Below are 15,376 nucleotides of genomic sequence, written 5' to 3' on the forward strand. Positions count from 1 at the left end.
CACAGGCTGAGGAGGAAGACAGAGTTCCTTAGCCCATAAGTCCTGCAGGTCTGTTCTTTCACAACAGGAGTTCTGTCTGCAACTGTTGGTTCAAAGGAAAAGACGCAAACTGTCCAAGGTGATAAGAGCCATACATATTAGGGCTATGAAATCATACCTGGCTCCATAACCGGGGACAGGGACAGCACTCCTGCTGGTTCCCTCCAAGGGAACCATGAAATTGCTTCCTAATCTGCAGACAGCATTGGAAGAAGATCCCTAAGAAACACGGCACAGGGTGGCAGCATCTGAAAGAAGCGTAGGTCAAGTCTCTAGGGCCTCTGATAAGTAATAAGGGCAAGCACGGAAAATACCCTCTAAAGTAAAAAGGAAGCTTACCCGGCAGAGGGCCGCTGGGGTTATTTGAAGAATGGGGGAGCAGACTAGAAGTCCGGAGTGATTATCTAGGCATGAAGCAGCAAAGCAGGAGGACTCAGGTGATGCCAGGCATATTTATAATTTGAGAAAGAGAAGAAAAATTTGCAAAAAAAAAAAAAAAAAAGAAAGAAAGAAAGAAAACAAAAGAAAGAAAGAAAGAAAGAAAGAAAGAAAGAAAGAAAGAAAGAAAGATCACTGGAAACTAGTAGTTTGCTGAATGTAGAACCCAAGGCAGAGATGATGGTGAGTCTTTGGAAGAAATACGAGAGCAAGAAGAAACATAGTGAATCAAGAAGGCGAGATATATATATTGTTCAGCAACATATGTATTGTTCAAGCAAGTACAAGTATGTGACTGTCCCTTCGTTTTAGACATCAGAAGACTATTGTTTGCTTTAAGGAGTATATACGTCACACAATTTCTTTTTTTCACAAGTTTGCCTAAAACATTTGTCTTTTAAAGATCTTTTCAGGTTCCTATTTAAATTCTAGTCTGTTAATATGTAGTGTAATATTGGTTTCAGGAATAGCATTCAGTGAATTATCACTAATGTACAACATCCAGTGTTCCTCACAACAAGAGCCCTCCTAAATGCCCATCATCCATCTAGCCCACCCACCTCCCATCCAGCAACCCTCAGTTTGTTCTATATCCTCAAGAGTCATAAAACAGTTAAATTAGCATCTTTTGCTTTCAGTGGGCAATCGTCAACACTCTTTCTCAAATGAGTGGTTTTAACCAGAAAAACAAACGCTTATGGAATTCTTGCTTAGGTGTGAAATGCTGAGTCCCTGCTGTCCTTTGCTGATCTCACTGTGTCTTCACATCAGCTAGTCAAGTAAAGCAAGAAGAATCTCACCAAGAACAACCAGCTCTCTTCCTTGCTTTATTTATTCATTTATTGAACCATAAAATTCTCATTTAGCACTTGAAAACTTCACCTTAGTATACAAAGAAACAATTGATGCAGCTTTAACCGTTAACAAAAAGAAAATAATACAAGAGAAAGTGCTGAGAACAGGGGCATAAGACATATCTGACATCATTCCTTGGACAGCCCCACACACCAGAATCAGGGAAGGCTAGGGACGGAAGAGAAATTGCACACTAATTGCCCAAATCTGTGCACTACAAGGATCTCACAAGCACTTAAGGGGAGCCGTGAGTATTTCTTCTCTGCTGGAGTTAATTTTCTGAAATTCTTATAACCCCTCTGATTTCTCTGTCAGGTTTAGAAGGAATTCTAAAAATTTAGGAATTTAAGATGAGATTCTAGGAATTTAACCAGAAGCATCTCATGTCCTCCTTTGCTGCCACAATTTTAAGATCTATTCTGTAGCGAAGAGGACTATTCTCCTGCCTCCTTCACTGATAAGACATGAGCCAGACAGCCCTCTACCTTTTAATTATTTAGTGGAATCAGATGACTTCCTGCACTGAATTCCTTGGCGTTTCTGCAGGAGAGAACTTCATTGAAACCAGAATTAGTGGCAATCGTGTCATATTCCAATTAAGGTTCAGTAGTTTTATGATTCCAAAGAAATAAACTTTTATAAGAAGTGTTTTGCTTCTTAGACTCAGGGGTGTAATTTAATATCCTCAAGGTTAAGAGTCTTTTTTTAAAGTAACCAGATTGACATTCTTTAGGAAAATACTAGAGCAAGGAGACTATTTAGTATTAGTCTATTGTATTAGTATTGTATTAGTTTTGTTATTGTATTATATTGTATTAGTCATTGGAAAAACGCCAAGAATCTTTTTGTAGCATATGTCTACACTACAGGCTGTAAATTATACAGGTAAAGATTACAGAAAGAAGTTGCTTCTCATCAACATTTTCTGTCTTGATAAGAACTTTTGAAAAACTACCAGGAATTTGTGTAGCAAGTATCGAGGGAAGGTTATGAAGATCTTTCATCCAGAATCCTCAGCCTAGCCTTGCACAGCCATTTTGGATATCCAGTTTCAAGCTCTAAATAGAAACAGACGGGTAAAAAGAAGTTATTTTCTCTAAAGTCTACGGCACATTATATTTCAGTTACTCATTGTTATCTGCTAATTACAGTAACTTTGCAGGATTCTGTTGTACTACGCTTGTTCGCATTTTTTCCAGATCTCCTTAGCCATGGCTAATTAAGCAGTCATTATGAAATGAACAAGCCTATCACAAAAGAGAGAAAATCATTTTGTTTTTCATTACAGGATGCCAAACAGTTTTCTTGCATTAAGGAGCATCTCTCTCCATTCATCAGTATGAGACATGTCCATCATTAAGGAGTGGAAGGACCATTAGAAATGTCCTTCCTTCCCCTTTCCAACACAGAAAGTGTGTTGGGCAAGATTTCTTGTGAAGAATGTTTTTTTATGGGGGCGGCACCTGGGTGGCTCAGTCAGTTGAGTGCTGACTCTGGATTTGGCTCAGGTCATGATCCCACGATTGGGATTGAGCCCCATGTAGGGCTCTGCACTGAGTGTGGAGCCAGTTTAAGGTTCTCTCCCTCCCTCCCCACTCCCCTCTCTACGTCTCTCTGAAATGAAAAAAAAAAAGATGAAAAAATAATGTTTTGTGGGGGAAACTTCTGATTAACCCAGGACATTGTAGAAACTCAATAGAAATCGATGAATGGATGAATGAAGGAATGAAAACAGAAACTCTGAAATGTAGCCACAGTGCTCATTTTGTCTCCTTTTGACAAAAATCACAACTTTTTGATAAATTTTCTAATATAGCCATTGCACTTAAAAAGTGAAATCATCCCTCAGATAGAGTCAGTTATTGATTTAGTAGGTGAAACTTTGATAAAGCAAACATGAAATAACTGTTCCATTAGGAATGATACTTTCTCCGTAATTACCAGTGCTATTTGGTCCTTAAAATTCTTCATGAGAGGGGTGTTTGGGTGACTCAGTCGGTTGAGCATCCCCACTTTGGCTCGGGTCACGATCTCACGGTTTGTGAGTTCGAGCCCCACGTCGGGTTCTGTGCTGACGGCTCAGAGCCTGAAGCCTGCTTCGGATTCTGTGTCTCCTCTCTCTCTCTCTCTCTCTCTCTCTCTCTGCCCCTCCCATGTTCACACTCCGTCTCTCTCAAAAATAAATAAACATTTGAAAAAAAATTCTTCATGAGAAACCGTAAGTGTGTATACTCTGGGCAAGAGAAGTCTAAGAAAGAAGTTTTGTTTCTATTATGTCTAAAATGCCCAAGACTCTGACACTGTTAAATCCTGGCTTGCTCCCATAGTCAGGTTTGAAACTCTCAGACTGAAACATACTCTGTTAAATTGTCTCTTAGAAATTTTAGCACACGGGAGAAAACAATTCCAACCATCTTATTCTTCTGATAAGGACAGAGGGTGTTCCCTCTCCATCAATAGTGGGTGGGGGTACCATCTGTCCCAGGAACCTACCTCTTTGGCACTTTGACTGGGATCTGCGATTCCTCTTGGGTCTTTATTTGCAGATTTCTGGAATACACAAATTGTGCTGTGTCAGGAACTGTACCAGATGTCACACGTAGACACACATACACACAAGCACATCACATGCAGACGGTCTCTTCTTGATCCATGAACAATCTAAGAAAGTTTGTACATTGCTATGGGAGACGATGGGGAGATAGTCCTGATTAGTGAAGCCTTATCCGGAGCCATTTTTTTTTTCCTTGTAAACTTTGTGGCGGATCTCTCCAACCGTGTATTTGGTAAGAGATTTCCAAACATTTTTCAAGCGCTGGAGTTTCCATTGCGAAAACATCCCTGTTGAAACCCCAGTAAAAACAATTTGTCAAAATGGACGGTACTGGTTGAGTGGGGTATGGGGAGAAATGATCATTCAGCCCCATCCCAGCTGGGTGGCACGCTCCGAGATCCTTTTGTGGGAGAGGAGGATTCTGGGGAACCATAGACTGAAAGCTATCTTAATCACACCCTTTTAGCTACTAATATAGACAGCATAATGAGAATTGTTCATTTGAAAAATAGACAGTTGAAAATCTTGGTGCTTTCAGAGCTTTGTTATATTATTTGACTTTTTCAAGGAACCAGCAAATAGTTAAGTGACACCGAAATTATTACTGAAATGGCCACAGACTAGCACAACCCAACAGAAAGGGGGTAAGGGACCATACCCGTGTGATGTAGTGCGGACTTGAAAAACTGGTTGGAAGTCTCTCCAAGGACTCTGCAGTTCTTTGCTAGGAAAAAGAGATACTATTATCCTTGCAATTAAGTGTTCTGGCAAGTATGACCGTTTTCTAAGCCTGCACAATAAATTTTCTAGCTATCTCTAGAAAACACCTAGTAAATGTACAAATATCAAAACACATGGGGAAATATTCTTCCCTAAGTTATTCTCTTATACTGAAGAAGTCTAAGAACTCACAAAACAAACTTACATTGGAGAAGAGTGGGAGTTTCTTTATGTATTATAGTAAGAATTGACCAAGGCAGATCTTTTAGCATCCGAATGTAAAGTCAATTTCTGAATGTTTGAAATTCCATAACCAGCTATATTCTTGTTTGTATATGAAAACACAATAGGTTCTTGTGCACAGATTCATATCTTAAAATCTTAAAGAGGTTCGAGTGGGAGAGAGCCAAAGCATAAGAGACTCTTAAAAACTGAGGACAAACTGAGGGTTGATGGGGGGTGGGAGGGAGGGAAGGGGGGGTGCTGGGTATTGAGGAGGGCACCTTTTGGGATGAGCACTGGGTGTTGTATGGAAACCAATTTGACAATAAATTTCGTATATTGAAAAAAAATCTTACTAAATTCACTTTTTTTACTATAGGATTTATTTATTTATTTGTTTTGAGAGAGAGAGAGAGAGAGAATGAGCGAGCACACTAGTGGGGGAGGGGCAGAGACAGATGGAGAGAGAGAATCCCAAGCAGGCTCCATGCTGCCAGCACAGAGCACAATATGGGGCTCTATCTCACAAACTGTGCGATCATGACCTAAGCTGAAATCAAGAGTCAGGTGCTTAACCAACTGAGCCACCCAGGCACCCCTAGTATAGGATTTTTTATAGGTGATAGTGTCTTCAGCAAATCAAAAGGGTTTACTCTTTTTCTCTCTAATTTTTTTTTTTCCTTATTGTAATGGCTATAGTCTCACGTAAAATGTTCAATAGAAGTGGTGGGAGTGGACATCATTGCTTTGTTCCTGTTGTTATAGAAAAGGTATTCAGTTTTTTTAACCATAAATATATCAGCTATAGGTTTTTGGGTAGATATTTTCACCAGGTTCAGAAAGTTCCCTTATGTTCCTAATTTACTGAGTTTTATCAGGAACATAGATTACATCTTTTCCAAATGCTTTTCCCACATCTATTGAGATGGTCATATAATTTTACTTTTTGCCAAATGATACCGTGGATTAGCTTGATTGGTCTGTTAATGTTAAATTTTCCTTACGTTCCTAGGATAACCCTCATTTGGTCACAATACCATATCCTTTTTATGCATTGTGAAATTCAATTTGCTAAAATTTAGTACTTATGCACTTATATTTATTAGAAATATTGGCAAACAGTTTTCTGTGTTATAATGCTTTTCTCTAGAAGGATAACAGAAAAATACTGTCCTTGTTAAAAGAGTTGGGAAGTATCCATTCTCTCCCATTTTTTGGAAGAGTTTATGTAGAATTGGTAATATTTCATCATTATATGTTTGGTAGAATTCACCCATTATTATTATTATTATTTTTGGTAGAAAGTTTTTTTACTACAAATTCAATTTTTCTCTTAAATATGGAGATATTTCGGTAATCTATTTCTTCATGAGTAAGCTTTGGTGATTTGAAACTTTCAAAAAGTTTACTGTTGAATTACACTGTCAAATATATATATGTTAAAATAATAATTTTTCAAATTAATCTCCATATTCAAAATATTGCCAATTTAATAAGGGACATTACTCTCCTGGGATGTCACCTTTATGATTCCGGATAGTCATTTTGACTCTCGTACTGTTTTCTCTTCGTGTGACTGGAAGTTTATAAGATTTATTAATTTCTGGAAAACAGCTTTTGCTTTTATTGTCTTCCTACAGGATTTTGTTTTGTTTTGTTTTTAGTTTCATTGGTGACCAATATTTATTGTTTTCCTGTCCTCTATTTGCATGGAGTTTTATTTGCTTTTCTTTTTTTAGTTTCCTAAAATGAAAGCTGATGTCATTGATCTGATACCTTTCTTCTTTTCTAGCATAAGTATTTAGTGCTATAAACTCTCCTTTACTGGTTTCACTACTTCCCACAAATTTTGGTAGGTATTGTTTCATTTTCCTTTAGTTTAAAGTGTTTTCCATTTTCCCTATTGATTTTTTATTTGACCCAGGTGTTCTTTAGAATTTATTATCTAATTTTCATTTGGAGATTTTTTCCAATAGTTTTCTGTTACTGATTTTTTTTAAAATGTTTTTTGACGTTTTATTTATTTTTGAGACAGGGAGAGACAGAGGATGAACAGGGGAGGGTCAGAGAGAGGGAGACACGGAATCTGAAACAGGCTCCAGGCTCTGAGCTGTCAACACAGAGCCCGATGCAGGGGTCGAACTCACGGACCACGAGATCATGACCTGAGCCGAAGTCCGCCGCCTAACCGACTGAGCCACCCAGGCACCCCTGTTACTGATTTTTTTTTTTCAACGTTTTTTATTTATTTTTTTGGGACAGAGAGAGACAGAGCATGAACGGGGGAGGGGCAGAGAGAGAGGGAGACACAGAATCGGAAACAGGCTCCAGGCTCCGAGCCATCAGCCCAGAGCCTGACGCGGGGCTCGAACTCACGGACCGCGAGATCGTGACCTGGCTGAAGTCGGACGCTTAACCGACTGCGCCACCCAGGCGCCCCACCTGTTACTGATTTTTAATAAAGTTTTGTTTTGGTAACATTGTGTATGACTCCCATTCTTTTAAATTTACTGACTTGTTTTATGCCCCAAAATATAGTTTACGTTTGTAAATTTTTCTAATAGTGCACAAATCAGTATTTTATTTAACTCTTAGATTCTGCTGTGAAATAGTGTCTTGCTTTGCTTATGTCCCGCCATTTTTTCCTTCCCCACATGTAGACCAAAGGCTTCATTGGTGTGGAATCACGTTAAACCGTTCTTTAGCACCTCCCATATCACTTAGCTTAGGGCTAGTTCTACTTCGAATACACATGCAACTACTTTTTAAATCAGTCAGCTGTTGCAAGTGACATTGGCTTACGTGGAGGGGATGAATGTCGGGAAAGATGGGCTCAGTCCTTGTCTGCTGCTCATCACCGAAGTGTCCTTTATTCTCCACTCCCAGTGTCTCTCTCGGTGGGCTGTCAAGAGGAAGTTGAATATCAACATAAGCTACGGGGTATGCCTGTGGTTAATATTTAATCATCTAGGAGATTTCTAAACGATTGATACTCAGGTTGTATCCTATAACAATTTAATCGGAGGGAGAAACTAAAAAATTCTTGTATTCTTGTAAAAAATCTCTATGATTCCAATGTGTAGCAAACTTTGGGAACCATCGGGATAAGCATTTGGAGATGAGAACATAAATATGTAAAAGCTTGATTTACTGTTACTCTTACTTCGTCTTCAGGAAGAGGCTTAGACTTCTCCCCCAGGGAATATCATCTACAGTGACAGAGCTTATATATCGTTAGTAGTGGTCCCATCTCACTAGACAGAAAATACATACCTCTGGATTTGCTTCAGCTTAATACATTTTTGGTAACGAATTAATAATGCGACAACCCCTACACCAATAATCACCAGGACAAGCACAACAACCAGGATGGATATATCTGCAACATTAAAAAACATAAGCTTTAGCCAGGACATCAACCTTAGGACAAGGGAGTATTAACTGAGCTATTACAATCCAGCTTCTCCCTTACTTAAAGGACTTTAATGTCCCCTTCCTCCATTTTTTAAAAATATAAAGTAAAAGACCAAAACATTATACAAATTATCATGCGTATTAACAACTGACACTCAACCTGAGAGTCCGTTATGTTTAAGAACAACAATCGGCAGGAAATGTGTTGACTGTTAGTTGTTAATTGACTATAAAAAGGCCTTGTTGTGTTACAGTTTCTTAGAAGATCCTATCCAAATATAAGTAGAAGAAGATACATTAATTGAAACAGCAATTGTAGTATACTCAAATTTAGGTGTTTCAATATGCAAAATAGTAAAAAGACCATACAAATCCACACGGAAACACAACATATACATATTAGACTTGGGAAATAAGGAAAACAAGCTTTCTCATTGTCTAGGCTTTTGATATTATATTCTAGAATGCTCACTGGTAGCATTTAAGTTTTCTCCCCAGTCCACATGTTCCTGTTCTTCCTCACACTGGCACTGAAGTTCAGGGCCATCCACCTGGAAGAATAGTTAATCATATAATTTTATCAGGTTATATGTGTGTTTTGTACCTCGCTTAGCTTGGTGCTGGTTCTACATCACACACACACACACACACGCACGCACACGCACACGCACACACACTTTTACTGATTAATTAACTAAACTGCATATCAAAATCAACATTGGAAACAAATAAATAAATGAAATTACAAGAAGCAGCAACTTTTGAAGGTGGCCTTTGGACAAGAGAATGATTCTAACAAATTCAAAACCAGATGAATTAGATGGCTTTACTTATCTTTCTAGAAGACATGAATGTTATTAAAAGAATGTTATAAAAAGAACTGTTAGAGTTAGACATATCATAGCCACACAGCTGGCTCTAACTAGCCTTAGTAATAACGAGATAACGTTAATATGAGAAAAAAGAGTGGTGCAATGTTTTCTTCATCAAAGACCATTGTGTAATGATTAAGGATATGCACTCTTTCTGTACTTATATTTCAGCTTTTCCTTCAACACAACATCATGTGACTTATTCTCCACCTGTAATATTGGGCATAAGAATAGTACTCGCTTTTGAGGCTGTTATGAAGTGTTTAAAATGTAATATATGTAAAGTACTTGGAAGGGTACCTGATACATATACAACTGATATATAAGTGTTACTGATTAATTGCACTAAGGAAAAATGTTACCCATAAAATGCAAACTGCTAGGTACTGGTAGTATCAGGTAGTGTTGAGTAATTATATATATATATATATATATATATATATACACATTTACATATACATATATGTATATATATACATATACATATACATATACATATATATACATATACATATATACATATACATAGTATCAGGTAGTATTGAGTAATTATATATATATACACATTTACATATACATATATGTATATACATATACATATACATATACATATACATATACATATACATATATACATATACATATATATACATATACATAGTATCAGGTAGTGTTGAGTAATTATATATATATATATACATTTACATATACATATATGTATACATATACATATACATATATACATATACATATATATACATATACATAGTATCAGGTAGTGTTGAGTAATTATATATATATATATATACATTTACATATACATATATGTATATATATACATATGCATATATTTACATATACATATATGTATATATATACACATACATATACATATATATACATATACATATATATACATATACATATATACAATTTTTGTTATTTGGTCAAAAGCTTTCGATTAATGTTGACATTGTTATAATTTTACTATAAGTGACATTATGATAGATCCTTTAGGTTTCAACTTCATATGTACATAAGTTCCTAGGTTTCTAGATTACCAGTCCAATGATAAATTATATACTTGTAATATTGGCAATATCTATAAGTAATACCTGGTTTGGATCTTTAGATCAATTTTATGGATGATACATGAAAACATGGATCCCAAATGTGTATTTTATTTAAAAATCAACACTCATACACACACACACGCACACACACACACACGCTCAGGAATGAAGTTCTATGTAAACAAATGACTGGCGAGACATTAATTTAAAAAGGAGCCAAATCTTACAGCATTTTCACTGCACAGAGACAAGCAATTGGTTGAATTGTAGACCTTTTCGAGTTTCACACATTCACCATTGCTGCACACCTGGAAATAAAGTTACCAATACGAGTTAATGACTTGCTCTTAGAATTTACATGATTTTTTTCTATTATAAAAAAAAAAAAAAACACATGTAGAATCTTCTGCAGAAGAAATCCTCCATAAATGTTTGATGAGATATTTGAAATTAATGTAGTGTACAATCAAACACTGTTATATACAAACTCACCGTTAAAATGCCTGAATCCTTACTAATTCCTCAAATGTTAACCTAGCAAAGATTCTACAGTTGTAAGTGCAACAATTTATGTTATTATTTCTATCAAGTGTTCTTTTTCTGTTTTTTTAAAGTGTATTTGTTCTTTTTATTTATTTTGAGAGAGAGAGGCAGAGAGAGAGGGAGAGAGAAAGAATCCCAAGCAGACCGCATGCTCAGCGCACACCTGGACCTGGGGCTTGATTCCACGTCGGCAAGATCATGACCTGAGCCAAAATCAAGAGTCAGATGATGAACCGACTGAGCCACCCAGGCATCCTGCAAGTTTTCTTTTGGTTCAATAAGATCCATGCTTGCTATACTACCGTTGTCAACTGTGCATTTGGTTGTTTTTAATATCAATTAATCTTCTTATTTATGCTTATTAACTTTGTTTTCCATTTTGCTTGTTACTTTTTTGTACATGTTATAACGAAATTATTGTTGTTTTTGTTGCTTATAATTATTGCCTGGCTTATCTTAGCCCATTTTTTAAATTTTTTCTTTTTGAAAAATTTTGTTACCTTTATTTATTTTTGAGAGACAGAGAGAGACAGAGCACAAGTGGGGGAGGGGCAGAGAGAGAGGGAGACCCAGAATCCAAAGCGGGCTCCAGGCTCTGAGCCGTCAGCACAGAGCCCGAGTTGGAGCTTGAACTCACAAACTGTGAGATCATGACCTGAGCTGAAGTCGGACGCTCAGCTGACTGAGCCACCCAGGCGCCCTGCCCAATTTTTAAGTTTTTAACTGTTATTCTTATATTTACCTATTTGTTTTATCTTTATGTTTTTAATGCTTATTTATTTATTTTGAGAGACAGAGAGAGTATGTGAGCGGGGGGGGGGGCAGGCAGAGAGAGAGAGAGAGAGAGAGAGAGAGAGAGAGAGAGAATCCCAAGTAGGCTCCACGCCGTCAGTGCAGAGCGGATTCGGGGCTCAATCCCACAAACCATGAGATCATGACCTGAGCCAAAATCAAGAGTCAGATGCTTAACTGCCTGAGCCACCCAGTCACTCCGATTTTTGCCTATTTCTTTTAAAAAACGTGTATCAGGAAATGTTTTTCCAACTCTATTGAGGTATAACTGGCAAATAAAATTTGTATATATTTCAAGTGCATATTGTAATGATTTTATATACGATGTATTCATTGTGAAATGATTACCAAAAATAATGAACACATCCATCCCCTCAAATAGTTACTTTTGTGTGTGTGTTGAGAACACTTAAAATTTTACCCCCTTAGAAAATTTTAAGTATACATTACTGTATCATTAACTATAGCCACCTTCTACATTAAACCTTCAGAATTTACTGATAACAGAAAATTCATATGCTTTGACCAACATCTCCCCATTTTCCCCACCTGGCAACCATCATTCTACTCTCTGCTTTTGTGACTTTGACTTCTTTAGCTTCCACATGTAAGTGAAATCATACAGAATTTGTGTCTCTGTGTCAGGCTTTATCTTGCTTAGCATACATGAAAAGTCTTCCAAGTTTATCCAGGTGGCTGAAACTGACAGAATTTCCCTCTTTTTCAAAGCTAAATAATATTCCATTATATATATTCCATAATTATGTAGTATATATTATTGTGAAATTTTATATGCATATCACATTTTCACTATCCATTTTACTGTTAAAGGGCATTTAAATTGTTTCCATATCTTGGCTACTGTAAATAATGGTGCAATGAAACTAGGAGTGCAGATATCTCTTCAAGATCCTGATTTCAGTTTCTTCAGTTATGTCCCCAAAGTGAGGGTGCTGGATCACAGCGTAGTTCTATTTTTAATTTTTGGAGGAACCACTATACTGTTTTTATAATGTCTGTACCAGTCTACATTCCCACCAATAGTGCACAAGGGTTTCCTTTTTTCCACAGCCTCACCAACATTTTTTATTTGTTGTCTTTAAAAAAATTTTTTTTAACATTTTATTTATTTATTTATTTATTTATTTATTTATTTATTTTTAACATTTTATTTATTTTTTTGAGACAGGGAGAGACAGAGCATGAACGGGGGAGGGGCAGAGAGAGAGGGAGACACAGAATCTGAAACAGGCTCCAGGCTCTGAGCTGTCAGCACAGAGCCCGACGCAGGGCTCGAACTCACGGACCGCGAGATCATGACCTGAGCCGAAGTCGGCTCAGGCAGCCCTGTTGTCTTTTTGATAATAGCCATCCAAACAGGTGTGGGGTGACATCTCTTAGTGGCTTTGATTCACTTTTCCTTGAAGATTAATGATGTTGAACTCTTTTTCATTTCCTTGTTGGTCATTTGCATATCTTCTTTGGAAAAAATGTCCATTTAGGTCCTTTGCCTTTTTTTTTTAATTGGACTGTTGGGGTTTTCTGCTCTTCAGCTGTATGAATTAGTTAAAACTTTTGTATATTAACTCTATCAGATATATGGTTTGGAGACCTTTTCTTCCATTCCATTGGTTGCCTTTTTCCTTTTCTTGATTGTGTCCTTTGCTGAAGAAATGTTTTACTTTGATACAGCCCCCCTTATTTATTTTTGCTTTTTTGTCTGTGTCACAGACAAAACAAAACAAAACAAAAATCATCGCAAAGACCAATGACAAGGAGATTTTCTCCTATGTTTTCTTCTAGGTGCTTTACTGTTTCATACCTTAAAGGATCTTGAGTTCATTTTGGTTCATGGTGTAAGTTAAGAATCCGGCTTCATTCTTTTGCATGTGTAGTATTCCCAGAACCATTTATTCAAAAGACTATCCTTTCCCCATTGTGTATTGTTGGTGCTTTGTCAATGATTAGTTGACTATATACACATAAATTTATTTCTGGTATCTCTGTTCAATTCCATTGGCCTATATGTGCATGTTTTAAATGTCGGTTCCATGCTGTTTTTATTACTGTATAGCTTTGTAATATTGTTTGATATAAGGAAGTGTGATGCCTCCAGCTTTGTTCCTTTTTGCTCAAGATTGCTTTGGTGATTCAAGAGCTTTTGTCGTTCCTACATATTTTTGGATCGTCTTTAATAATTTTCAGTCTATGGACTTTTCACCTCTTGGTTAAATTCACTCCTAAACATTTTTATTGTTTTTGATGCTATTATAAATGGGGTTGTTGTTTTTTTTAATTTCTTTTACAGATAGGTTTTTTCTTTCTTTAGTGTATAGAAATGCGACTAATTTTTCTATGTTGTTCTTTATCATGCAACTTTACTGAATTCACTTATAAGTTCTGATAGTTGCTTGATGGAGCCTTCAGGGTTTTCTCTCTTTTTTAAGTTTATTTATTTATTTTGAGAGAGACAGAGACAGTGCAAGTGGGGGAAAGGCAGAGAGTTTAGAGAGAGAGGATCCCAAGCAGGCTCTGGACTGCCAGCACAGAGCCCAATGCGGGGCTTGAACTCATGAAGCTGAGATTGTGACCTGAGCTGAAACCAAGAGTTGGACACTTCACCGACCGAGCCACCCAGGTATCCCTGGGGTTTTCTATATATAAGGTCATATCACCTGCAAACAGAAAATTTAACTTCTTCCTTTCTGAATTGAATGCCTGTTGTTTTTTTTCTTGCCTAATTGCTTTGGCTGGTAATTCCAGTACTATGCTCACTAGAAGTGGGGAGAGTGGGTACACTTTTCTTGTTCCTGATCTTAAAGGAAAATCTTTCAACTTTTCACCATTGAGTATGATATTAGTTGTGGGTTTACCACATATGGCCTTTATAATATTGAGGTGCATTCCTTCCATACAGAATTTGTTGAGAGTTTTTATCATGAAAAGATTCTAAATTTTGCCAAGTACTTTTTCTGAATCTATTCAGATGGTCATATGATTTTTGTATTTCATTCTCTTAATGAGGTGTATCATTGATTACTTTGTGTAAGTAGACTCATCCTTGCATCTCATGAATAAATCCCACTTGATTATGGTGTATAATCCCTTTAATGTGCTACTGAATTCAGTTTACTAATATTTTTGCATCTATGTTCATCAACCATATTAGCCCATAATTTTCTTTTCTTATAGTTTCCTCTTCTGGCTTTGATAGAGCATAATGCTGGCCACATAAAATGAGTTTGGAAGTGTCTCCTCCTGTTTGAATTTTTGAGATGATGAGAAGGAATGGCATTAATTCTTTAAATATTTGATAAAATTCACATGTGAAACCATCTGATCCAGGATTTTTCTTTGTTAGGAGATTATTAATTATTGATTTGATCTCTCTTGGTTTATTCAGATGTTCTCTCTCTTCATCATTTAATTTTGGTACGTTGTATGTTTTTCAGAATTTATCCATTTCTTTTAAATATTCAACTTGTAGAATTATCCATAGTATTTTTTATGATACTTTCTATTTCTGTGATATCAGCTGTGAGGTCTCCTCTGTCATTTATAGTTTCATTATTTGAATCCTCTTCCCTTTGTTTCTTGGTCAGCCTATTTAAAGGTTTGTCAATTTTGTTTATCTCTTAAAAAACAAAACAATTTTGGGGGCGCCTGAGTGGCTCAGTCAGTTGAGCGACCGACTTCGGCTCGGGTCATGGTCTCACGGTTTGTGAATTCAAGCTCCGCGTCGGGCTCTGTGCTGACAGCTCAGGGCCTGGAGCCTGCTTCGGATTCTGTGTCTCCCTCTCTCTCTGCCTCTCCCCCGCTCATGCTGTCTCTCTCTGTCTCAGAAATAAATAAAC

General features: G+C 36.8%; 1 protein-coding gene across 1 annotated transcript in view; it reads right to left on the reverse strand.

The window, feature by feature from the left end:
* ADAM7 (ADAM metallopeptidase domain 7) overlaps positions 1–15,376 on the reverse strand; it is a 68,301-nt gene that overhangs the window by 357 nt on the left and 52,568 nt on the right. The window contains exons 17-21 of the mRNA XM_058723300.1: positions 10,415–10,495; positions 8,715–8,793; positions 8,102–8,207; positions 7,631–7,730; positions 3,826–3,882 (exon numbers count right to left, since the gene is read on the reverse strand). Of these exons, the coding sequence (XP_058579283.1) occupies positions 3,826–3,882; positions 7,631–7,730; positions 8,102–8,207; positions 8,715–8,793; positions 10,415–10,495 (423 nt within the window). The remainder of the gene's footprint in view (positions 1–3,825; positions 3,883–7,630; positions 7,731–8,101; positions 8,208–8,714; positions 8,794–10,414; positions 10,496–15,376) is intronic.

This window comes from Neofelis nebulosa, chromosome 3 (assembly GCF_028018385.1).
Source record: "Neofelis nebulosa isolate mNeoNeb1 chromosome 3, mNeoNeb1.pri, whole genome shotgun sequence".
Taxonomy (NCBI): domain Eukaryota; kingdom Metazoa; phylum Chordata; class Mammalia; order Carnivora; family Felidae; genus Neofelis; species Neofelis nebulosa.